Source organism: Poecilia reticulata, chromosome 11 (assembly GCF_904066995.2).
Source record: "Poecilia reticulata chromosome 11, P_reticulata-male-v2, whole genome shotgun sequence".
Lineage (NCBI taxonomy): Eukaryota > Metazoa > Chordata > Actinopteri > Cyprinodontiformes > Poeciliidae > Poecilia > Poecilia reticulata.
In genome coordinates, this window is record NC_088840.1 from 15,319,761 (window position 1) to 15,344,693 (window position 24,933).

The 24,933-nt window shown below is 38.7% G+C and overlaps 1 protein-coding gene across 1 annotated transcript; it reads right to left on the reverse strand.

Annotated features, from left to right (window-relative positions):
* Positions 1-173: 173 nt before the first annotated feature.
* On the reverse strand, positions 174-23,627 carry rnf19a (ring finger protein 19A, RBR E3 ubiquitin protein ligase). Its single transcript, XM_008422078.3, has 10 exons — positions 23,470-23,627; positions 13,361-14,214; positions 8,795-9,003; positions 7,996-8,140; positions 7,188-7,350; positions 6,152-6,266; positions 5,809-5,967; positions 4,873-5,092; positions 4,174-4,317; positions 174-3,411 (listed from the first exon to the last, which is right to left on the reverse strand). The coding sequence occupies exons 2-10, from the start codon at positions 13,951-13,953 to the stop codon at positions 2,640-2,642; spliced, it is 2,520 nt and encodes an 839-aa protein (XP_008420300.2). The 5' UTR covers positions 13,954-14,214; positions 23,470-23,627; the 3' UTR covers positions 174-2,639.
* Between the last annotated feature and the right edge of the window lie 1,306 nt (positions 23,628-24,933).

A 24,933-nucleotide genomic window follows, 5' to 3' on the forward strand; every position in this document is an offset into this window, starting at 1 on the left:
CAACACATGCCTTCCTCAAAAAGTAAAAAGAAAAATTCCACAAAGGGAAACTATACTAAGACTCTTAGTCTAAGAGTAAACAAGAAATGAAAAATGGTTAAATATGGATTGCTGGAAAACCTGTAAAACAAAAACTGAGCTTCCAAAATGAAAAACGTCTCCTCGATAAAATGCTTGATCGAGATTTTTTTTATTTTTATTGAAGGATATGCATCAACATGCACATTCAGATGCAAGGAGTCAAAATACAGAAGTTTCCAAATAGCATAGGCCTCTTTTCAACAAAATTGGACAACAAATAATGACACCAGAACTCAAACAGGAAGAGGAATTAAAAGGAAAATAAACTCAGAGGTTCATCTAAAATAAAGAAATTCCTATTCCAACTATTTAAAGCAGCTCATAAAGCAGCTGGTTGATTTCGCCTAGAAGAGGTCAGGCTGCAAAACTCGAGATGTAGCTTTAGTGTCACTTTGGAGAAAATGCATTTTAGTGCCAACATGGTGGTCATTATATTTTTTTACATAAACTTTGATGGCTTCAGGGGAACCTCAAACCAATCAAATAATTTGGTATAATCGGGGTTAATATGGACAAAACATTTGGTCAGCCAAAACAGCTTGTGTGAGGTTCATCCTTAAGATTTTGTCCATTTTAATAATAGGCAGAAAATCATCCAACAATATTTATATATTTCTCACATGAAGACAGGAAGAAATAAAACAAAAACACTATAGACACAGGAACATTTCCCAAGGCACTGTGGGGTGCTGACAAATATAAAATTACTTGCATCGGTCATTTCTGAAAAAGAAAATTAAAAACATAAGAAAAAAAATGCCTGCTGGTAAAGTACACTCAGTACATATTCAGAAAGTTTCATTTGGATTTAACTTTTTTTTAAAAACAATTTATCACCAATACTGTACAGTCACTGCAGAATATCGAATATTAGGATAAATGTGCTTGGATACAGAAGCAAGTTCTCAATGCACAACATGAGTTCAAATAAAGTTCAGGCGTTTCCACAGAGTAAACTGCAGCTCAGACGGTTTAGTTGTCTAAAAAAAGCTTATTTCATTATTGCAAACATAGTTTGGTTGAATCAAAGTCATTTTATTACAAGCCCTGTAATTTGTAAGAAATGCTACACGTGTGTAAAAAATAGGGCTCTGTTCTGTGTAGAATATATGATTTAAGTAACTGCATTAAATTAACGTGTTTATGCTTCAACTGTACTTTGAACATGTAGTGAAATCTGGTAAATCAGCAGAGACACAGCTGTCCTGTTCACCAGTGCAGATAGGAAACCATGAAGGGGAAAAAAGCATGAAGGCGGCTGGCTTCAATCCAGAATATCTAAACAAAAAAATCTGGATTTGTGACAAAAATCATTCGGTTATACCAACAAATTCGGATCAAAGACCAATTTTTCCCCAAAGCTCAACATAAAAATAAGCAAATATGTAAAACAGAAACATGAGTCGCAACTTAAACAAAAGCAAATACATAATTTTTCTAATGTCTGATGATTCTGGAAAGTATAGGAGGCTACTGTATCATCTGGTCCCACCGTTAAACTCGAGAGTCTCTTTAACAATCCTGAGGGAATCCAAGAGTAAACTGGAGACACCGGATCATTCTTTGATTACCAAAAACAAGCCAACGAAAAGGAAAAATTAGGTTTCAGGATAGCAGCTTTGATTACTTACTCCAACCAGCATCAGGAAAGCTAGGGATGTCCCGATCGAGGCTTTGTCAAATGATTAAAATCAATACCTGATATCCGTCGTTGGTCAGGGATTATGTCCGTTTCCAAGGTCATTTTATTTTTATTCCTACATTCCCATGCACTGGATTTTGATTATCTAACACCAACAATCTAAATGTTTTTTTTTTTTTTTTTTACCCTTTACTCTCCTGTTTGTCATATTTTCCACTCTGTGTTCAATAGGCCAACTTGTGGACAAAAAGTGGCTCAGAAAGCAGCTGAAACATTAAACTAAACTCACTAAATGTTACAGCGATAAAAACAAATGGCTACATTTTTCATGAACCGTTCCAGCAAGTCTGTTTGCAAACGACTGAAGTGGAAACTTATTTAAATGTTATTAGCTAAACAATCTCCAATTAGAAATATCATAGCAAAGTAAATAAACCAAAACATCATCAGCCTGACCAAGGAGATGACAAATGCAACTTTGTGCTAAAATAACAACAGGTTTCGAACTTAAAAAAAAAAAAAAAAAAAAGGATATCCTGGATGTTAAAAAGGGGACAATCTCCTGATCGGGACATCCCTACACACTGGTTCTAGGAAATCATTCTGATATGAAGGAACTGTCCTTTCTGTGCCGATCGTCACAGATCTGCAGAATCTCACGAAGCTCAAAACCTGCTTCAAACATGTTCATGTACATTCAAATCTACTTGCAAACAAGCACACTGCTCTGAAAACTGGCTGAAACTTCTGAAAACCAGAAGTCCAGGCCATCTTCTACACTTCCAGCCTCCTTCCTTTTCACCTTCTGTTACTAAACAGCTTCACTTTGCATCCGTAACCCTGATTTCTCCAAAATTTGGTGATAAAGCTAACAGAGTTTGTGGCGGTTGCCCAGCGTGAGGACGGGGAAGCATCTTCAGATGTCTGTCTGTATGCAGCGCTTCCTGGTGGGGCTCACCGGCTGCACGGCAGAGTTTCTGCTGGTTTCTTTAACGAACTCCTCCGGTTCCGCGTTTTCTCCGGCGCTCTCCTCGCTGATGTACAGGAACGTCGCGCTGCTCCTGTCTTTCGGTGAGGCGGGTGGGGATGAGGCCAGCAGGCGGTGGGCGAGGGCGGCGTGGCTGCTCTGAGGGGGCAGCTGCTCCAGGCGGTCGTACTCCACCTCGGGTAGAGGTGTGATGGTGGGCTGGTGGGGCGGAGGGTCCGTCTGGACAGGTTTAGCGGTTTCGGCGTCCGAGCAGCTGAGCTCGGACGAGAAATGGCTGCAGTGCGAGTCGGCCACCGAGGGGAGGCTGCCGCTCAGAGACGGCGAATCGAGCTCGGAGGAGTTGGCGCTCCGCTGCTCCAGGAGCTGAGCGTCGATGTCGCCCTGCGTCTCGTTCACCCTTCTGTCTCCTCTGCTGCCGCCGCCGCTGCTCGCTCTCCTCCAGAGCTTACTTTTGCACTTTTTGCCTGTGGTAACGGCGGTGGGGTCCTTGGACCAAGAGGCTGAGAGGCCACACTGGTTGCCGGGCTGCCCGCAGCTGCATGCGGAGGGACACGAGCACACGCATCCATCGGCGCCGGCCGCTTTGTTGGCGGCTGAGCTGCTGCTGCAGCTGGCTTCATCCATGCTGCTGCTGGCGCTGCCGTGCCTCACCTTGTCCTGATTGGACTCGGAGTCCGCAGGAGCCTCCAGGCTTCCGTCTCTGCAAAATAAACGCCACGTTTAACGGATCTACGCATTTCACACACAGTAAAATGGAATCACTGCACATGCTACACATGCATGTTGTTGGCTCAATTTGACAATTTCACTTGTGGCTGCAGCTAACGATGATCGTTTTCTGAGCATTTTCTCTTTCTATGCTTGATCTGTTACTTATTTTCTGGATAGCAAAAGGTGCTAAAAAGGAGATTTATTTAAAATTGTGCCATTTGAGTAGCTCCAGATGGAACATATTTACAGACAAAGAAGGTGTTTTTCTTTATCAAAATGTATCTAATCTTTGTCCAGTTTTGTCTTAGTGTCTCCTGTTCTTTCAACAAATGGCCTGTTTTAGAGTCTAGATACTAATGCTAATTGCTTACTAAATTAGTTGACAATTATTTTAATTACAATTAATACAATTCAAGCCCTGATTTAACTTCATTTTCTTATGTTATTGGGCTGTCAAAATCCTGACATGTTTCATGGTAGGAAAAAAAATTATTTTTGGTCATTTCTTCTGATTCATTAAAAGTATGTGTGATGCAACCTGGGGTGTCATTTTGGTAGATTTCCATCCCAGTTAAATTTTTCCTTTGATTTTATTTGAGTTGGACGACTAGAAAATAATCAAAAATACTTAAGAAAACAGTTTGAAAAACAGAACAAGCTCCACACTAGTTCCAGCTCACACACTCACCAGCCACTAATAACGTGTGTGAGCAGCTGCTCCCTGCGGGACGAGTGTGATCTGAATGCTAACCTTTCCAGCGGCATATAGGCGTTGAGGATGGAGCCCGCCATGGCCTTGGTGCTGGCGTTGTCGCTCATCGTCCCCAGACTGACGGTGGCCGACTCGCCGCTCAAGCTGCAGCGCTCCTTCTGGACGTCGGCCTGCACTTCCATCCTGGAGGAAACAAATAATTCATTCAAACAAATTATTACACTACAAAAACAAGTATTTTTGGTCTAGTTCCTAGTGTAAGTATCTTAGTACACTTGAAGTGAGATGAAGCTAATTTACATGTAACTTTTCAGCAAGAAATAGGAGCTTGTTTGAAGTCAATAAATCTGTGGTATTGATGACACTGTCCTCGTTTTGTTGGTAAATTATTTCACTTATAACCAATACTTTTTTCCTCCTGAATATTAAGGAATTTCCTTCTTAATATTCAGGGGAAAAATTCTTGGCATCTCCCTGCTGAAAATAGCAAGAAATAGTTATTTTTATAAGTTAGTACCGTTGAAATAAGACAAAACAAAGGCATTAGTCCTAGATGCTAGATTGCTTAGAACACGACTATGGAAAAGAACCACAATTAGTGTCTAAAAAAAGCCCTGAAACTGGAAAAACAAGACGCATTATTCCCGTGTCATATGCTTCGGCTTCCAAACCATCGCTAACGGCATTAAGGGAGGCACATTTTAACAACGAAGGGAGCGTCCAGCTCCAGCGTTTTACCTGTTGTAGCAGCTGCTGGACAGGCTGCCCGTGATGCTGGTCCCGGCGAGCGCCGTGGTGCTGGCGTTGTCGCTCATGTTGTCCCTCTGAGCGGAGCTCACGCCGCAGCGCTCCATGTGGCTCCCGCTGACGCTGAGGCTCAGGCCGGTCAGGCCGCCGACGCTCGCGCCGTCGCCGAGGCTCGGGTTGTTAAGCCGAGTTTCCGCCACAGACGTCGTGTCTGGGAGGGAGATTTGTTTGGTTATAGAGCAGTTTGAGAAAAAAAGAAGTCACACGTACCGAGTTAGCTGCAGTAAACCCAAATGTTCTATGACTTTGTGGGTAAGACAGAAAGTGCATGAAATCTTGACAAAAATCAGACAGATGCAAACATTTAACTCCCGTTTATCACTTGTCGTTCTAAAAATATTTCTAATAGCTGCCATTGTGATGTTTAATACAACTCTGTCTCCTCTCTCACGCTCAACAGCTCAAAGGGAAATCTAAACCAGCTCAGCCTCACACACCCAAATATTTGTCCTGGGCCTGGTCAGGACAAATATTTGCAGCACCACATGAGCGCTGGTAAAACAACTGCTGATTTAAGTATACCAAACACACACACAAACATTGTGCTTCAAGCTAAATGCATTCCAACAGCTTTCAAATACGTCTTTTTATCACATACGAAAATACCTAGCTTCATCTCTAAATAACATTTTCCAAATTTAGGCTTTTAATCAAACGTTAGATTGCACTTTATTGCAAAACTGTGCAGTTTCACCGACTTTATTCAAGCACTTGAATACATTTAATTGGAATTCAAGCATTTTCAAGGAACCTTACAAACCCATTGTAAATGTTTTTCCCTGTAATTTTTGGCTAGTTGTTGAGAACTTTAGATTTGCTGCTACTTCTTCAGATTTCCATCTTTCTTAGTATTTAGGAGATTCTCACCTATGGCCACTGCCCCAGTGCCGATGTTGTCATTTTCGTCATCGAACTCGATTCGAACCCCTTTCCCGTTACCGGCGGAAACGCCACAGCCTCCGCTCCGACACAGAGAAATCGGGACGACGCCGTAGACGTACGCAAGCATGATGGGAACGCCGATACCTGAGACGCACAGGAAACAGATGCAATAAACATTTCCTTTCTATATCAGACAAAGCAGAGATTCAGAGAAAAAAAAAAAAAAGTATAATTTCACCCAGTTGAACTTTACTGGAAGCTCTTGACATATTATGAATGTCAAGACAACTTGTGTAACAAAACAAAAAAAAGAAAGGTGATCTCTTACCAACAGTGACTGCAGCAACCACAGGAGACACAATGACCGACAGCGTCACGCCTCCAGCGATCACCAAGTTCCTCTTGTGTTTCGAGATGTCCTTTCCTTCGTAGCGATTATGTATCTGATGAGGCAAATTGTTGAGCAGGATAAATGTTTCGTTTTGTACAGCTACAATTGTTTTTAGTAAAGTAATTTCATTCAAATAAAGGAATGTATGCAACATAAATTAATTGCACTCGGTAATATTTAAAGAATTTACTTCTGTTAATTTAGGTGATTCTGATTTGCTGCTATTAAAAGCCCAACATTTATTTTCACAGAAAATTAGAGTATATAGTATCGTATTTCACAATGTAGCACTTTTCTTGTCACTTTTACTGATTTTTCCTCAACTCAACTACACAGATTGCTTCTCCAGCAAGGATTTTAGTTTTTTATTTTATTAAATTAAATGACTAAAATACATACACTTTTTGATGATTTTTATACTTATGGACATAAATAGACATTCCCAGTATAGTGTTTGTATAGTGCAAACCAGACTGGGAGAAGTGACACGATAGTCATTTTCAACCAGGAGATAAAAACACACAACCACCAAACTTTGACCTCTTTATCTGGATTTTGACAACAGAACCTCCAATATGGATCATTTGTCTAGACATAATGTTCCCCTTTAGGAGGAAAATCTATTACTTAAAAAAAAACAAAACTTTTATTTACAATCTGTGTGATCATTAGCATGTCTTGTCACTTTCAGGTAAAAACAAATATATATAATCGGTACCATATCTATTTCTGCCAAAAATCTTTATTTGTAATCTGTGATTCTGCAGTGTCAAGATACATATAAAGAGGTAAACAAACAGGGTAGCTAGGATACACTTAGCCATCTCCAACTTTCACTTTTACTCTTCTCTTTCTCCCTCCTGATTCTGATAAACTCATGGATCAAGCACACTGTTTTTAGGTCAGACTTAAAGCAGCAATTACTACATCAGACATCTCTGAATAAACAAACTAGTGTCAGGGAAGTTCTTACCCTTCTGCCCACATAGACTGGGATCCCAATGATCATGGCTGGGATAGCGATGCCGGCAATCAGAGCGATTCCCACCGGCGCTCCCACCAACGTCCCAAGCTGCCAGAGGATTTTCTTCTTCCTGCTCCACGGCTTCTTCCCCCAGAATGTGCAACCCGACGGACTGAGAAGACAGCGGAGAGGAAACCGTCTGTTAGATCTCCAAGAGGAAAAACTGTACACATTATTGCTGTAGACAAAAAATAAAATAAAATCTATCCTTTTAAGTCCTCGTCCAGGATGGGGATTTAAATCTGGCTCTAAAAATGGCTGTTTCGGAAAATTCCTCCAAGGAGAAACCCCAAACTCTGCACTGTTGACGTACATGCATATAAACTTGAGGACATCTGAAAAGAACAAGGACAGCAAGTTCTGCAGGAGCCTGTTAATGATCCATCGCTTTAAACCATGTGCTTTGAAACAGGAAAACATCTTAAAAACACAGGACAGTTTGCACTGAGGACCAGGGCCGAGAAACACCGACTCGAAGGTCAAAACAGCTGAGTTTCTTCTTCGTATATCCAACACTAAATGCAGGAAAAACACTAAATGTTTTCCACTAAAGCGAAAGAGCAAAGAGCAAAACACCAAATGTGAAACCGACAAATCTTCTGCTCGTCAACATAAATACAGAAATGACAGATGAGGTGACAGGACAGGTTTTGGTGTTGATGACAACAACAAATGGTAAAAAGAGAAATTAAGCTAATAACGCGGAACCTCGATAACAAAACGGTGAATGTTAAAACCGTGGCGTCACTCGGCTCACCTCAAGTAGTGAAGGTCAGAAATCTCCTTCATGCAGAGCCAGCAGAACTCGCAGCCGCAGACGGCGCAGGTCATGTGGTTGCAGCTCCCATCGTTCATCTTGATGATATAAGCAGAGCAGCGAGGGCACGGCTTGATGTCATCACCTGCAACGGATCGTTAAGGAGAAACAAACCAGAATGAGATGGAGGTCATAGACTGTTTCTGTTAGTGCAAATTCGTTTATATATAAACAAAATAAAATGGTGTGAACATCTAGGCAAATAATCTGTGACACTGAATGTATATGTGATATTTAAGAATGTGTGATTCTTTCATCAAAGTAAATAAGGAAACCAAGGCAAAAATAAGGGAGACTGTTGGGCATAATGGCAAAAATTATGTCAGACAAAAACCAGGACTGGCTAAACAGAGACAGAAGCTCATTTCCTTTACGTAGGAGGGTCCAGGAAGCATCTTTTACCCCCCCGCCCAACTAATGAGGTCAAAGTGCATCAAACTAGGAGACGCTGACAAGGTTGGACCCTCTGAACAACACAATTACTGTGAAATCTTCTAAAATTTCCTTTTGATTGAATGTTTTTTTTTTTTTTTTGGGGGGGGGGGGGGGGGGGCTTTTTTTGAAAGCTCCTGATGTGATCAAAAGGGATTTGACCTAGGTGGTCAAATCCACTTTAAAACCACAGTCAGACTCATAAAACATTATTTCATAAGCGAACGGGTCGGTGAAGAAGTAGCAAACCCGGCTAGGGAGAAACTTCGAAACCAAATAAGACTTAGTGACCAATCGTCCTTCATACCAGCTGCTCCGCTCTCCTGGCTGTAGCTGAGGGACGACGACCTGAAGTTCCTGAGCCGCAGGCTCTGGGCCCGCTGCTGCCGCGCCGTGTCGCATGTCTGGTTGGGATGCCACAGCTGTTTGCAGTGGTAGCAGAACTCTGTGCCGCAGCCGTCACGGCCGCAGGTGATCTTTGGACAGCTGGCACAGCCGAAAGCAATGACGGCATACCTAGAGGAGGGGAAAAAATACGAGCGGAATGCTGGTTTAGAGATCTGAACCTGGACTGTGTTAATGAGCATCTGCTGCAGGAGATTTGTGTTCATTTTATTTCAGTTTTTAAGATTTAAAACAAAGAAAAACATTTTAAAAGGCGTTTAGTTTCCAACCTAGTGATGAGAAAAAATAAAAAATAAACGTCACTGATAATTTTTGTCATTTTGTTGTGGAAATTCGATGCAGGGTTTATTCTATGCAACAACAACAACAAAAACTTCTGCCTTTTCAAAAGATTTAAATTAGTTGCTTCTGCTCTATTTTAGCCAAATATCAAGCGGTACTGTGGAAGGTCAAAAGAGTTGCAGGTTGCAGACCAATGAGCTACAACTACAAGATTTATCCACCCATTCTTATAATTCAGAAATTACAAGTAAACAAAACCAAAAATAGATTGCAGTTGGAGCTGCTTTAAATAAACTATTTTCCATCTATGATGACTGAAAAAGCTGGCAGCTGTTTTCCTGAGCTTCCTCATTCTAAAAGTGAGAAAAAAAAACAACACAGACAATAAAGATACTATAAAAATTTAACTATATAAAATTAAATAAGGTCATTGTGGTAATTTACCACTCTATACCAGGTTAGTGTCATGGCAAATGGAGATGAAACATAAAAACAAAAGATGATATTTGCAAATTGCCCAAAAGGCAAAGTCAACATTCAACCAATAAAACAAACTTTTTTTTCCACTAACTTCTCATGACAAACGTTTTGAAATACAATTCAGCTGAATAAGGAACAAGCTATTCTCCTCCTGACTCATCTTTTCAAGTTACACATTTAAATTGAACATTTTCATAATTATGGTTAAATGTGACCTCAAAGATTTCCCCATAATTTTCCAGTTTTAGCTTCCTTTTTCTTCAGAGGAAAGTAACAGATTGACTTAGGAGGAAACAAAACTGAAAACGCAGAAAAAAAAATGGTTAGAAAATTAGAACAATACTTACTATGACGTATGCTGTTTTTTAAACATACAAACCCTCATGCTGTACATATTTAACAGCTGAAGTTGTACGTCAGAAACAACAGAATGGCTAAAACAAAAGGAAAATCTAGACAGTTTCCAAACTAACACTTCAGTGTGCAAACTGATGATATATTGTGTAAAAGCGGATTTCCAAATGGACGTTTTGACGTCTTCACTTCCCCGTGTTTCCCCACGCACTTCTCAGCAAGCAAACCCGACTCTTGGCAAGTTTTAATTCCTACTCTGTTCATCCAACCTCATACTGGGACAGGAAGCTCCAGAGAACCACACTAGAAACATATCGACACTTTCAAAGTGATAAGTTGAGGGAGGTAATGTGCAGTAAAAGTGATTTTCAAAGTTCAAATGTTTGTAGTTGAGTCGTTGCAGGAAATAAAATATTCCGCACAAGTAAAAAGCAGCTGGATAGAGTACAGTGATTGAAATAAAACTTTTTATACCGATCATAAAACCCTTCCTTTTAGACATTTCCACATTTGCAGTTTTGATTCTCTGTGTATTTAAGGCACATTTTTCCACAGATGTCAGGCTATGAATATGAAACTTGGAAAAACTGCAGGCAAGAAGAAAGAAGCTGAATGGATGATGAATCGATGAAGAAATGGATATATAGATGAACGCAATGGCAGATCGAAGAATGAAGAGACTGATGGACGAATAGATGAAAAGAAGCACTGACAAAAAAAAAAGCTGAAGGCCCTTTGCTTTTTTTTAGCCAGATTCTTATCATGCAGTAAGTAAAGCAGGGAGCAAAGCCAGGAAAATATAAATATTTTCCACATCCATCAAGATCTGGAAAACACCTGAACCACATTCGATCCCTTTCCTGACTTGTAAAGCTGCACAGGATCCCTGCCACCAACATCTGCTAACATCTGGCTGTTTACAAGTTGTAGGTGTTCAACCTTGTGCCAAACATCAGCTCTGATAAGTAGTGAAATAAAAGTCTCTAAAACACAAAGAACAAAAAGAAAAATTCACAATAATCTGTGCAATGCACTCAGCTTAGAATATTTTACATTGCTGCTAAAGGAGTTACTGGTGTCATTTGTGACACTGTAGCAAAAAACAATAAATTAATATTAGTATAAAAAAATTATATATATATATATATATTCATTTTATTTATGGTTTCAGTTTTGTGTGGCTTTTCTTTCTTTTTTTTAAATAATTTTTTTCTTCTGGTTCTTGTTTTTTAGTTGAAAATGGTCTCTAAACAAATACATTATCGTTTATCTCAATAATTTCTGGAACCATTTATCGTCCAGCTAAAATTTGTTAATGTGACAAGCCTCATCATTTGCTTAAAAGATAATTATGCCAAATAATAATTCCACTCGAATTGCAAGCTAAAATAAGTTTAAGCTTGAAAACAAATCTGATTATCAACTTAAAAACAGAAAATCGACACCAATGCAACACTGTAACAAAACAAAAGTGGAAGCACATCAGGTTCTAAAACTAGGCAAACTTTAACTTTGCTACAGAGTTGCTTCATATAAAAGAATTTATCACTCGACAAACTAGTTCAGCTAACAAAAACGCTTTAACACCTTTAAACCACAGTTATGCAACAGAAATGGAGCTGATAGTTTGGCAGTGGGTCAAATCAGTTATTTGGGATTGAGAGCATTATTTCAGCTGTTGATGCAACAAATGCAGAATAGAAAGTAAATTCAGGTTAATGGGGAAACCAATACAAAGATGTGACGTTTCCAGACCAAGTCAAACACAGGAGCCATGTGTGGTGCAGTGGTGCAAGTGCATTGTGTGTCGAGTGGCTGCCATGGCCTAACAGTACAGTGTTTTGTGATGAAGTCAAGAGAGCAAGAAAACAGGGTCAGCAGCTCGGTGTCAGTCACTGTGAGCAAACTGTTGAATCCCTCCTGGCTCCAAACTGACCTGAACCCGAACTGACCTGAACCCTGACCTCCACTAGGAGTTAAAGCAGAAAGTACCGAACTTCTTCTTTTATTTGATAAAGTCTGAAATACCTAGTGTAAATGTTTTATGATTTTACATTTAAGTACATCTTTGTTTTTCTTTTCACGTTTAAAGTGATTTATACGTCACAGTGCGACTCAGTGTTCTGTACATTAATGATGATCAGCAACAAAACCATGAATTATTGAATTTACATCTCTGACGTCTATTTTTACCTTTCGTTTTCTCCCACAGTGTATAACAATGGGACAGATTCACGTCAGCAGAACGATAGTAAGCACTTCCTGTTCAAATCTCTCTTGGATGACTCATTTCACTTACAAAAACAAAACAGCTGTAATGAAACTGAAGTTTAAACCAAGCATGAGTGCAGACACTGGGGTTGATTTTTTACGAAGCAAAATCAGTCCTGAAGTCTTGATTTTTAGCTTTCTTCTTGTTTAAATATTAGAAAAACATCATTTTGTACTTATTAAATGAATACAATGTTAGTTTTTAAAAGTATTCACATACAACTTTTTCATATTTTCTCACTCAAGAGCCACAAACAAGAAGGTATAAAATATCGATATTAATGTGACAGATAAACACAATGTAGCGGATTATTTTGGTGCAAAAGGAAAAAGAAAACTATATGTTTTTTAATTTTTAAATAAAGATCTGAGAAATGTGGGAGGCATCCATCTGGATATCCAATCTCAATCTGTACAATATGTACCATACTACGTATTTGGACGCAATATATTTTAAGTATCATGCGTGCAAAATTCTGAATATTAACATATTTGGCCTGTAGTTTTCCTACCTTTGATACCAATACTGATATAAACTTTTAGCGATGGAGATGCTAATGCTCGTAACCGTGGAGACGTTACAATTGAGCTTGCTTTCCTCCGATACCCATAACTTAAATTCTGTGTCATTTATCCTTCATGCAGCTGATTTATGACAAACCTTACAGGATTGTTTAGGGACTTTTTTCTCTATTCCGATCAATTTGCAGCAAAGCATCCCCACAGCATGATGCTGTCAAAAACACACTTAGTGGTGGCTTCCGGGTGATGTGTTATTAATTATTCATCACACACTTTTGCACACAGAGGCAGTTTTCGTTTTTTTTGTAAACATTTTGAAAAACATGAATCATTTCCCTCTCACTTCACAATTCTGTGCTAAATGCTTATTAATCACATCAAATTCCAATGAAATCAAATAAAGTCTGTGTCTATAAAGTGACACACACACACACATATATATATATATATATATATATATATATAAAAATTTAATGGAAAATGTGTGGTAAAGAGACAGTTTGATGCTGATTGGTGTTTTTCTGAGCAGACCATGTGTTCTCACCGCCCTCCATCTTACCCGCAGTCAGGAGCGGGACACCAGCGACAGTCTGGCTCGGCCACCAGCCACCGCCTCAGCATGAACTCCTCGTATTTCTCCATGAGGGCTCGGTCTCCCAGGATCATCTGGATGTCGTGGGGATTGAAGCGCTCCGAGCACTCGGGGCAGGTGATGTTGACGCGGGACTCGGAGATCTCAATGCGCAGGTACTGGCGCAGGCAGTCTGCGCAGGAGCGGTGGTGGCAGGTCATGATGTCTGGGAAGCGATCCCGGGTGTGGCGAAGCAGGCACAGCGGGCATTCCAGCAGGTCCGACGAAGATCCCGTCCCAGCCGACGTGGACGCCACATCCGACGGAGGCTGGGAGGAGACTTTGTCGACGCTGGCCTCAGGCTGCACGCTTTCGATGATGACGAAGCCGTCCGCTCCAGAAGACAGAGTCCTGGACTTCCGCTTGGAGTCGTGTTCGGGTCGGAGTCTGCGTCCGAAGAACGAGTGGAGGGACAGACGGCGCTTTTTGGGATTCTTTCTGACCGAGGGGAGGCTAACGGTGGACGCAGCAGAGTGCAGGTCTCGTTCTGAGCCTGTGCTGCCATGCTGCAGGCTGCTCATGGCGCCAGAAGAGGCGCTACCGGTGCTTCAGTTACAAATCACCACATGAGGTGAGGAGAGGGTGAAAGGAAGGATAAATAAAAAAAAATGCAAAGAGATCCAAGAGACAGGATGGCCAGCGAGGGGAGCAGCACGACTTGAGCTACGACATGATGGCAGGAAGAGGAAAACAAATCAGTGAGGCGCTCCACTGCTTCAGATCACAGCAGCTGCAGATGGGTGTTGAGGTCGAGATGATGAGGCTTTGATTTGCACACAGGCCTGGAAGAAAGAAAAACACAAATTCAGCAGGACGAAAAAACTAACAAATATTAGGATTTTTACTACGAGTTCGAGGCTACGTTCACACAGCAGTCTGATCCGACTGATGCTGCAGTATGATTCTTTTTTTTGTTCATACTACTAATTAAACCGGACCACAATAAGACTTCTGTGTGAACGGTTTACGACCCAAAGCGACCGGCAGAAGAAGAATGTTGGCACAGCAGCAACATCATTTATAAAAGTAATGATGAATGGAGCCATTTATGGATTGACTTTAAAGTTTACTCTGTAATGGGAGCCGATGGTTTCATAACAACACGAAGGAAGCTAATAAAAAGAAAGCACAGCTAATAGCGATGGCATTTTGTAGAGAGCTGACTGGAATTTCTGCAGAGAAGTCTGTTTAGATGTGTAGTCAAAGCAAGGAGTGTTTTGATTGTGACGTAACGCGCTTCAGTGACACACACTTCTTTCATAAGTTCATAATTATGTTTTTCAGACATTGTTTTCGTCCTGATTTACCGCATCTGGTTTTGTTCTGCTGCAGAGTTATGACACAACAATAACATAAAAGAATAATAAAACATAAACATTCAGACTGCAGGCGCAATTGGATAAGTAACTGACTCGGTATGAAATAAAGAAGTGGTAAAATCAGATTTTTACAAATTTTTTTTAATTGGGCCATTCGCACTGTTGTGAAAAAGTCAGATATAGGTCTCATGTGGGCAAAAAAAAAAAAAAAAGTGGATATCGGTCGCTTTTGCCTGCGGTGTGAATACAGCCTTATTTCTGAAGTTAGTCCTCCTTACTTCATTTTAAATAACAGCGAGAGAGAGAGAGAGAGAGAGAGACAAAGAGGGAGAGAGAGAGATAGGTTTACAAACTTAAAAAATGCATTGATTTCAGTTGTGCTTCAGCTCCACAATGTAAACCTGAGGCATCATTTTGGATAAAAATCCCCGGCGAGCTAAGAGGTGACTAAATAACCGCTGCAAATCCGATCTGAGGCAGCAGTTTTACAAGCCTAAAAACCTCATTCTGACTGGCTGTGGCTTTTCAGCACTCACAACAGTTTGTAAGTAGAAGTGAGATGTCTGTTTCAAAGCTGCAAGTCACTTGTAAAAAAAAAACATAAAATAAAATAAATAAATAAAAAAAACAAGCTTTCAGCTGCACAGCCTCAAGACGCATTTTTCTTGGTGCCATGACTCTTTTCATCCGGTGCTGAATCGACTTTCTGAAGCTTGTGAGGGGCATCTGGGTCATTTATCATAATACATTGGACTGCCTCTGTAAAAACACTTAGAAGCAAGCACAGTGACAGTCTACAGGTTTAAGGGGGAAAAGCGTGAATGCATCCAACTCTGACCACATTTTGGAGATCTAGTACTGGAGTCACAGACTGCTTTTAGCTGCAGTATAGTTCTCTCCCTGCTGAGCTGCAAGTAATTTGAAAGGAAAAGTCAAAACCAGGCAAAAATAGTATTACATTTGAGTCTCTTCTCATTGGCAGAATTATAAAAAGGTAACAGTCATTAAGAAAAATGGTAAAAAAAAAAATATTGGGACGTGATATTATCTTCTAGACAATAGTTTTTAGTGTCTGAATGGTGACAAGCGAGTTGAACAATGAAAAATAAAATATTTTTCTTATTAGTGAACATATCATGCTTAAGTCCCAACTAAATTGTCAATGCAGGTAAATATAGTGCTTAAATGGAAATCAGGGCTTCCTAAATTTGGTAAAAGTTGGCTAAAGTTTACGATAATCTAGGAATGAAAAAGTACTTAAAATTATCCACAATGTAATAGCAAGATCTAAAAATTTGCATCACTTTTGGCAAAGGCTGGTTTTCCCCAAACACTCCCCTTGGGATCAAGATGCCACCCAATATTGCAAATTATCACCATTTAGTGTAAGGTAAGATACCAATAGCCTGCTATTTTACATAAAATACAAAGTATTTTGGCTAAAGAAACTTAAAACTTCCTCAAAAGTACCGAAACAGATAAATGTGTTCCTTTCCACCACAGTGAACAACAGCAACACGTTCACTAAAACAAAACATTTTTAAGTGAACTTTAAAACTTCACAGGGAAGTGATGCTATAACTCTATAATTCATCTTTACAACAAACCATTTTGGTTTGTGAGATGAACTGAAAAACCTTTGTGTAAGCAGGAAGAAGCTTTAACAAGGAAGAAAAAGCTATTTCAACCAACCTTAATGTGAAATTACAATGTAGTGGTGTAATTAAACTGGAAAATCCTGCCTATGCGATGTAGAAAGACTGAGTGGGACTTTCCATGTGGCTGAGTGTCTGTGTTTCCAGTTCTGTGGCTCAGGGGGAATCACACACTAACACACTTCGTACATCGGGATGGTGTCCCAGTTCTTCAGACGAGACCCCCTGGGTAAGAAGTTTGCCGTAGCAGAATAAACACTTTCAATCTTCTGCAGGCTCTTAAAAAGAATACATAATTAAATAAATCACACTTTAGCTAGGCAGTGTTATGACTAATGCCGTTTCCAAGCAAAATGTTTCTGCTGGGGAATCAAGTCAGTCTAAGGTCACACTATAATTTGAGAGTCAAAATGGAAGGGAAAAATAGTAATAAAGTAAGTCATGTGGCGAGGCAGTGGTAATGGTTTTAACAAGTATAGCACTTAGCACCACACTGCAATAACACATTGGCACCGGCGAAGCAATAAACATAATATTCACCCCCCACCCCCTCCGTTTTTATTTTTTTGCACCTTCGCTGTGCAACAGACAATTAAGATGCTCAGCCAACCTGCAGTGAGACATTTAACACGACTGCACACTTGGACATCAAACAGCGCCTTGAAGACGCCGGTTATCTGGGATTATTTATAAACCCTAAGAAGAATGTCACCATAGCCAGTCAAACAACCATAACTGAATGTTAACATTCACATTCCTCCACAGTGTTTCTTCCACTTCCCACTGCCAAAGTAAATACAAGTAGGCAACAATAAACCTGTTCTCATTGAGGTTTCAAACTATACGTATGTGTTGAACTGAACGACTTCAGAGTTTGGAACCAATCTAAAAAATAAAATAAAAAAAGTGTCAGGAAGGCCAATTGGACAACTATACATCTTGCCAAGTCACCACCAAAGGGAAAATCGTTTCTGTGCTGCTGAGTTGCACCAGGTGATCGACTGCTAAAAAATATATATAATTTTTTTTTTCTTGATCGACCCTGACCACTGGAAACCCAAAAATCTAATCAGTAGATACACAACACAGAGCGCTACCACGTCGTACTGACAGCAACACTATTCGGTTTGGATGCTGTTACGAAGGGAAGAGGATGAAATGTTAGTTTCTTCCAATACCAATGAGAGTTGGCTTAGAATCAAGTCAGAGGAAGCAGAGACATAAAAAAGCTATTTAAAACAACACCCTATTTTTCATCTGCCCTTTGTAGGTCATTCAAGCTGAAGAGAACAAGAGAGAGAGTAAGACTTTTAGTAGAAAACAGGAAGGCTGAATCTTTTTGAGCTTTCAGCATTTTTCTGTCATAAACATCCTTGATTTGGAAAAGTTAGCCTTAGAAATTTCTGTCTTAAGGTAAGGATCAATATTCTCTAAGGAAGACAGAAACATTGTCAACTTAATCAATTTCTTATAGCGACGTGATGTCACCTCTAATCCCAATATGAACAGATAACCACTAACGAAAGGTAATCTAGAAGAAACTATTCTGAACACTGCTTTTAGATCTTATAATATTCCTGCAGAGAAATTGGAACTGGCAAAAAGTGGGGAAAAAGGGGTCCGTGTTTTATATATATATATATATAAAACCTAAACTGGACACAAAGTTCTCATCTGTGGATTTTACTGTGCTGGTGGATCTGCCTGCCTGCCTGCCTGTTTATCGACACCACAGCTTTCTCCTCACAATCAAAGAGTTTTGGTTGCATCTTTGAAAGCCCCTTTTGTCATAAGCAGAAGGTAGATAAGAGGACATCCGAGGCATTTAAAGGATGTCAGAAAACAAGAGTCAGCTGCGATAGTGATAAGAAGCAGCATGCCGATACGAGCCATCACAATAAATAACACTTAGTATGTGGTTATCAAAGTGAAACTGAACTCCTAAGTTAGAGATGGCAAAGGTATTTACAACATGTTTCTACACGTTAGACAAATGTCACAATAGTTGTGTCATTTTAACAGACAAACTATCATTGATCTGTCATTTCCTGTAGGATTGCTTCAGAGTTCCTCAATTTACTTCTTGTTTTTTCAAGACATTTTCCAGTAGGAGTGTCCTTCAAAACACCATATTAAGGACTATGTGTTCTGCTAGATTAATTGGTGATTTTCTTTATATAACAAAGCATCTAAAAGTTCGGGTCCAGTTTTAAGGAGAAAACGTTGAAAGATTCTCCAGTTGACAAACTTGTTACAATTAAAACTCACCAAGATCAACTATGACTGGAAACGTCCGTCTAAAAATTTTCCTTGGCCGCCTTCGTCACGTACGCTAATTTCCGGTGACATTCCGTGTTGAGGACAGATTTCCTGATTATGACAATGCTTCCAGTTCTTTTGGCTTCGGACCAAGGGACAGCCCAGAAACTTAACTAAAACTCATTTCTTAAATATAACTTTGTTTACTAAGCACACTGAGAAAATGGCAGTCCTTTCCAGTGCAGCGGATATTCACTTAAGAATGCATGAAAAAATAAGAACAGCGTAATCTTGTACGCTCAAGGCCCTCCAGGACTCATCAGTCATATGTTTACCCATGTACCTTGATGTATCTTTAGCTTGAGTATTATCAGGAATAGTGTGGCATTAAACAAAGAGAGGGAACAGCCAATACAGAAGCAAATGTCTCAGACGCTCCTCTGAGTATTGTTTACTAAACAGGAAGATAGCAGAAGGCAGAGTGAGATACTTTTCCACTTCGTCTGGGATACGATGATGAGCCCCAAAGTCTGTGCAAAAATAGGTATCAAAGTCTATTAAAAGAATTTACATCGTAATCAGCAATTTAACCATCTCCATTCAAACAATTCAGACAACAAAGAAATACCTTTTAATTTGAAGGTAAGGACATAAAGAGAAACAGTTCAACTAATGAGCAAACTAGAGTTCACAAAGGATCTCCATCCATTTTAATACTTTTACTTCTCTCTAATAAGTACTGTTTTACGGGTTTGTAATTTAGGACCTTGCGTGACAATTCATTTGATTAACTTTAAGACTTTCTAAAACTGCAACAAAAAAGAAAATCTTTCAAGAAAGCATTCACACTGATGTCATGTTTTAAAGAAAACTGCAAATAAGTCTGTTTACAAGACATGCAATTAAGTCACACACAAAGCAAAAACGGGAGAGAAGGAGCCACACATTTACTTCACACGCAAAATGAGGAAGCCTAACACTCCCAGCTGCTAAAAAGCTTGTCAGCTACTTTTTTTCTTACTAGCTCCTCTAACAAATTATCTGATCAAGTTTACCACTTTTACTCAATTTAAACAAATAAAACCAAGCTAGAGTATGTTTTTAAAACCAGCTACTTCATAGCCATCTACTCTAAACTTTTTTTGACTTTGTTTTTACATCCAGTGCTTTGCTTTCTGCCCTTGTGGTCATTGATCTCTCACCCAGGCTCTGCTCCCAGTTGGCTCGTTCCTGTGCTTTGTTGGGATCACAAACCAGCAAGCTGAATTTCAGGCAGTCAGGATGGTCTTCTCTGATCTCAAAGTTGAAAACCTAAATGGAAACCGACTTTGGATTTTGCCAAGTCTAAGAAAAGTGATTGGGACAACTTCCACGACGCCTGGTGTTGTGCAAAACTCCTGTGAAACCGACGCACCTTGGACGCTTTTGCTCTGTGTTGTTTGTACTCATTAAAATAAAGATATTTTTTCTGCATTTAGCTTCCTCCTCGCTTTCTGAAGGCACCATAACACACAAGACTCAGATGCTGCAACAAAAGTGCTAAGAAGAGTCAATGGTTTGTTGACAAAGGTAGCAGGAAACAAAGCCTTCAAAGAATGCAGCCACTTAGTGGCACTTGAGATCATACAATGTTTCAGGGAACTGGGTGTTGGACACCATTTATGTACAGAACGCACGCAAGTGGGGAAAAAATTGAACAAGGGAAAAGTCAATTTGCAGATCAATGAATGTCATCCTATGGGAGGTTTCTAAACGCAGATACGTGAAAAAGACCAAAAAAACGTCATCATTCATTTGAGATTTAAAAAAATTACTCAAATGTACAATGTACAAGCTTAGATAAAAGTATCGAAATGGGCCAGACATCGTCACCAGCAGATACTTCAGCACTTAAAATGGTTTGAGCCACATTTTTAAAGAAATATGCTGAATATTTTAAAGGTAGGCTAACAGTGCCAGTAGTTTTAGTTTCATAGATACAATGTTGGTTTATTCCATTATTCCATTAGCAGGTGGTGTCTATTGGAGGTCAAAAGTAAGATTTAGAAAACTGAATGTAAACCACCAGAAGAAATCCAGAAATATCTTAAGCCTAGCCAAAATAGGGCTGTGCAATTTGACAAATTTCTGTTTTAAATCTTATTTTGGCATCATCCCATCACAAAGATAATGTAACCCAACAAAAAAATAAAGTGTCAAGGTGTCAAATTGCTATTGTTTAAGTGAAACAACAGCAATGTGCTTCCAATATTGAAGTGCAATATAGTATTCAATAATCGATTTCTCCCGAAAGAGGTCTTAAAAATCGTGAGATTTTCCAGAAGTTCACATGCGGTAGTGATCTAAATAACAAAACAGGAAAAGACACTGCTTAGGCTATAAAGATCTAAGTGTATGAAGAAAGAATGTATTGCTGGCTTTAAAAATGCTGTCATGTAGCATTTTACAATACGTGTAATCACATGTTTAATATTCGCTAGGACAGGCAGTCATCTAGTTGAGAAGTCAGCACTCGCCACAACCAGCAAAGTCATTTGCAGAATTCAAATTAAAGTTTGAAGCGGATTAGCAAGCATTTTGCAAATCAATTCCTTCTCTAGCATCTAATATTAGAGTCCCAATGTCAGATACATCAAGACCTATTCAATGTAAAAAAAAAAATTTTTTTTAACATTCTCATTCTCTAGAGTAAGAAGTTACTCTATCAACAAATATACCCATAGATCTAAAATATCAAGTGTATTTTCAATGTATTTGAATCTACATATGAGTTTTCTTCTCTTTTGTGTTATAAATATTTTTGAGATAACCTTTAAAGTTCAGGAACATGCACACTGTCCGTGAATGTTGATCATAACATGCTCTTCTCGCATGCTCGGAATAACAGAAATACACAGAAACTGACAGAGGTCAGTTTTGGAGACAACAGATCTGGAGAGACTGGTCCCTGGTGACAAGCAAAAATAAAGTCTGTCTGCTTGTAAGAGAGTGAGTTTGGTTTCTTTTCACAGCCCAGGAATCTTGTATTCATCTGCGACAGAACTGTTGTCTCCTTTTCAATTACAGAGAAGATTAAAAGTACTTATATTCACGCTGCAGTATAAATCTGGCTTAAAATTAAATTCTTTACTTACACTGTGCTAAAGAAATATTACAAACAAACAGAAAAAAAAACATACCACATATGTAATTTGATAGGAAACTGCTTTTATACAGCTTGGTAGGCATTGCATGGAATTTAATATATTTTCAGAAAATAAAACCTAACTTAAATAACAAAATCAATTCACAAATTTGATACAGTAAAGTTCCTGCAAGGTTGATCAAATGACATTTGATCTTTAGCTACAAGCAGGAACTGCAGCAGTTTAAAACATAATACAGTTTTATAAAGGCAATGACTTGTTGCTGCTCTTTGAACTTACTTCAGCACTAAATCAAGTTTTTATTTTTCCTGTTTCAAATCAGAAATATGCTTTTCGTCGCTTCGACCACAATCTTATTTTTCTAAACAAAAAGGACAATCTTTCTCCAAAACAAAAGAAAAAAGCAACACTCACAATGTCCCATTTGGGTAGTTAATTCAATCAGTGATAAAAATGCTAGAAAAGCTCTGAACAATCAGCTGTTTCCCCCTTTGATTAGCTCTGATACTGAAATGATGAAAGACTTTGATGATCTTTTTAGTACCTAAAGATTAACCGCATCAAAACAATAATCCCCCATGAGTTTGGTTTTTAAATGCATCAACCATTCAAAGTGGTGCAGATAAAAATTTAATAAAATCAGTTGGTTTAAATTACTAGCTCCATCACGAGACCTTTAGCACATTTTATTATTTCTTCTAAATGTTATAGTATCAAGACAAAAGAAAAAAAAAATCAGTATCCATAAAAATCTGTATTGTAGCTTCAGACTATTAGAGAAAAAGGGACACAAATACTGTAAGGATAGTAAAACAACTATCCTGTCTCTCTTGATTTTAACCAGTGGATATTTTATTAACTACTGGAAATTATTCAACTGATCATGCAAACAGATCAGAGTCAGCTTAAATATATTTGCAATGAATCGATCATGTAATTTTGACAGTGTGTGTAAATGGTTTACAATAACTCTGAATGAAGCGTCACAAAACTGATGTAATGATGCATATATTGGATATAAAGCGGCACTGCACAATGCCTTTTTCAGCGAGATGATGGGTGACAATATGTAATATTTCAGAAATAGTGACTATGTATTTTATTACTATTTTATTACAAAGCAATTACAGCTGGAATGCCGTGCAGTAGTGCCTCTGAAAATCAAAACATTGAGAACTGGAAAGAATCAAAACTACAACAAAATTACTATATAGCGAGATTATGAGTACAACAATATTGAAATAAAAATAAAAAGATCTAAAGTCTTATTGTTAACAATGCAATGGAACTATTGTTTATACTTCCCAGCCTGCTAACAGAATCGACATCAGATTTTTAGCAGGAAGCTAACATTGACTAACTTTGACCGTCCGAAGAGTTGCTGCTGCTAAACAGCTCTATGGCAAAGTAACACCATAAAAGACGGCAAATTATCGAATTAATTTAATCGTGTTACTCACGAACTGTAATAATAATATAATTATTAGGAGGTTATAATTACTACTTGCTGAGACAGAGTTGAATTTGAAGAAAAAACGGACATGCTAACTAAGCTAGCTTCTAAACAGCCATCGGAGAGGAGGAAGTTCTTACGTGGGTGATACTAACTAAATTTGAGCTAACTCAGACGTTAAATCCCATTTTGATTTCACACTTACTGTTTTATTCCGTCCTGTTTCAAATTACTTCCCCGCAGAGGAGTGTCCGGCGGTCGCCATTACACAGTCAGCCGTGGTACGAAATGTGTAACACAAAACTTCAGCCAAGGTACATTCCCCGAGTCCGCTGCCATCAAGCAACGTAACAAGCTGATATAATTCGGTCACTTCCGGTTAGAAACACAGTCTTTTCGAAATAAAGTCAAAACTAGCTTAGCTTTGGAAAATTTAGTTCATGTCATAACATTCAGCTCTGGAAAAAAATGAAAAGAGCACTGCACTGAACCATATTGACACCTTATGGTTATTCCATCAAATATTGATTTCTGAACTCTCTTCCTGAGTTAAAACATTAGTATTGTTATTTCTAAATTAATATGAACTTCTTTTCTTAAGATTATTTGAGGTCTGAAAGCACTGCATCTTTTTTTTGCTATTTTGACAATTTCTAATTTTCTTCAAAGAAATACTAAATGCTTTGCTTGGAATTTCAGTTCATAGAATGTTCTACTCAAACATATGTTTGAGTAGAATGTTCATTTTACTCAAACATACCAATGAAAAGTAAAATCTGAGAAACAGATCATTTTAAGTGGTGTCTTAATTTTTTCCAGAGCTGCATATGATGTTGGGGTCTTCTAATCCAGGCCTCAAGGGCCGGTGTTCTGCAACTTTTAGACGTATCCCTGGTTCAACACATCTCAAATAATAGAATTACCTCCTCAGTGTAGTCAAGTTTTCCAGAGTGCTGATAATGACCTTATTATTTGACTCAGGTGTGGTGAAGGAGAGTAATCTAAAACCTGCAGGTCAAAAAATGGATGAGGAATAAATTAGGAAGTCCACGTGTATTTCAATTTAAGATGACTAAAAGTGCATTACAAGTGTAGTATATAATGCATTATCTGTGCTACTATCCATCCACCACCATTATATAGTGGTGGATGGATAGTATGGTTTAATGGAATATTATCATTGCTAAAATGTTTGATATTTGTGTTATAGAGATTGAAGGTAACTTTTCAAAGGAGACATAATTATTTGTTTCTAAAATAAATGCACTTGGGAACATGGGTGTGTTCATGCAGGATGTACATTGTGTGCTAGTTTTCTTCTTTTTTTCTGTGTGTAAATGTATTAATAACTGATCAATAAAAAGGCATTTTAGACGCATCTGCAAAGAATCCATAAACTAAATCAAATTGTGGGCTTTTATTTGTGAGACAGCTTGCTAAAGCGGATCAGGTTTTCCTGCTAATAGACTTTGGCTTGACTCTTGCTGATGTTTATCGTGTGGTGACAAAGCCTCCTAGTGGCCCATGAAGCATATTTTCCACTTATTTAGGATTCATCCTAATGTGACCCTTAACCTGTTCTAAAAGTATTCACAGCTATAAAAAAAAACAATATAAATCTCCAAGGTGTTTAAAATAGAATATAATGGTTTATCTAATGGAAAGCAGT

Coding starts and splice junctions, on each gene's coding strand:
- rnf19a (XM_008422078.3), bottom strand. CDS start 13,953: ATGAGCAGCCTGCAGCATGGCAGCACAGGCTCAGAACGAGACCTGCAC. Junction 8,141..8,794: donor CCAGGAGAGCGGAGCAGCTG/GTATGAAGGACG, acceptor GATCCGTTGCAG/GTGATGACATCAAGCCGTGC. Junction 5,968..6,151: donor GGTTGCTGCAGTCACTGTTG/GTAAGAGATCAC, acceptor TGTGCGTCTCAG/GTATCGGCGTTCCCATCATG.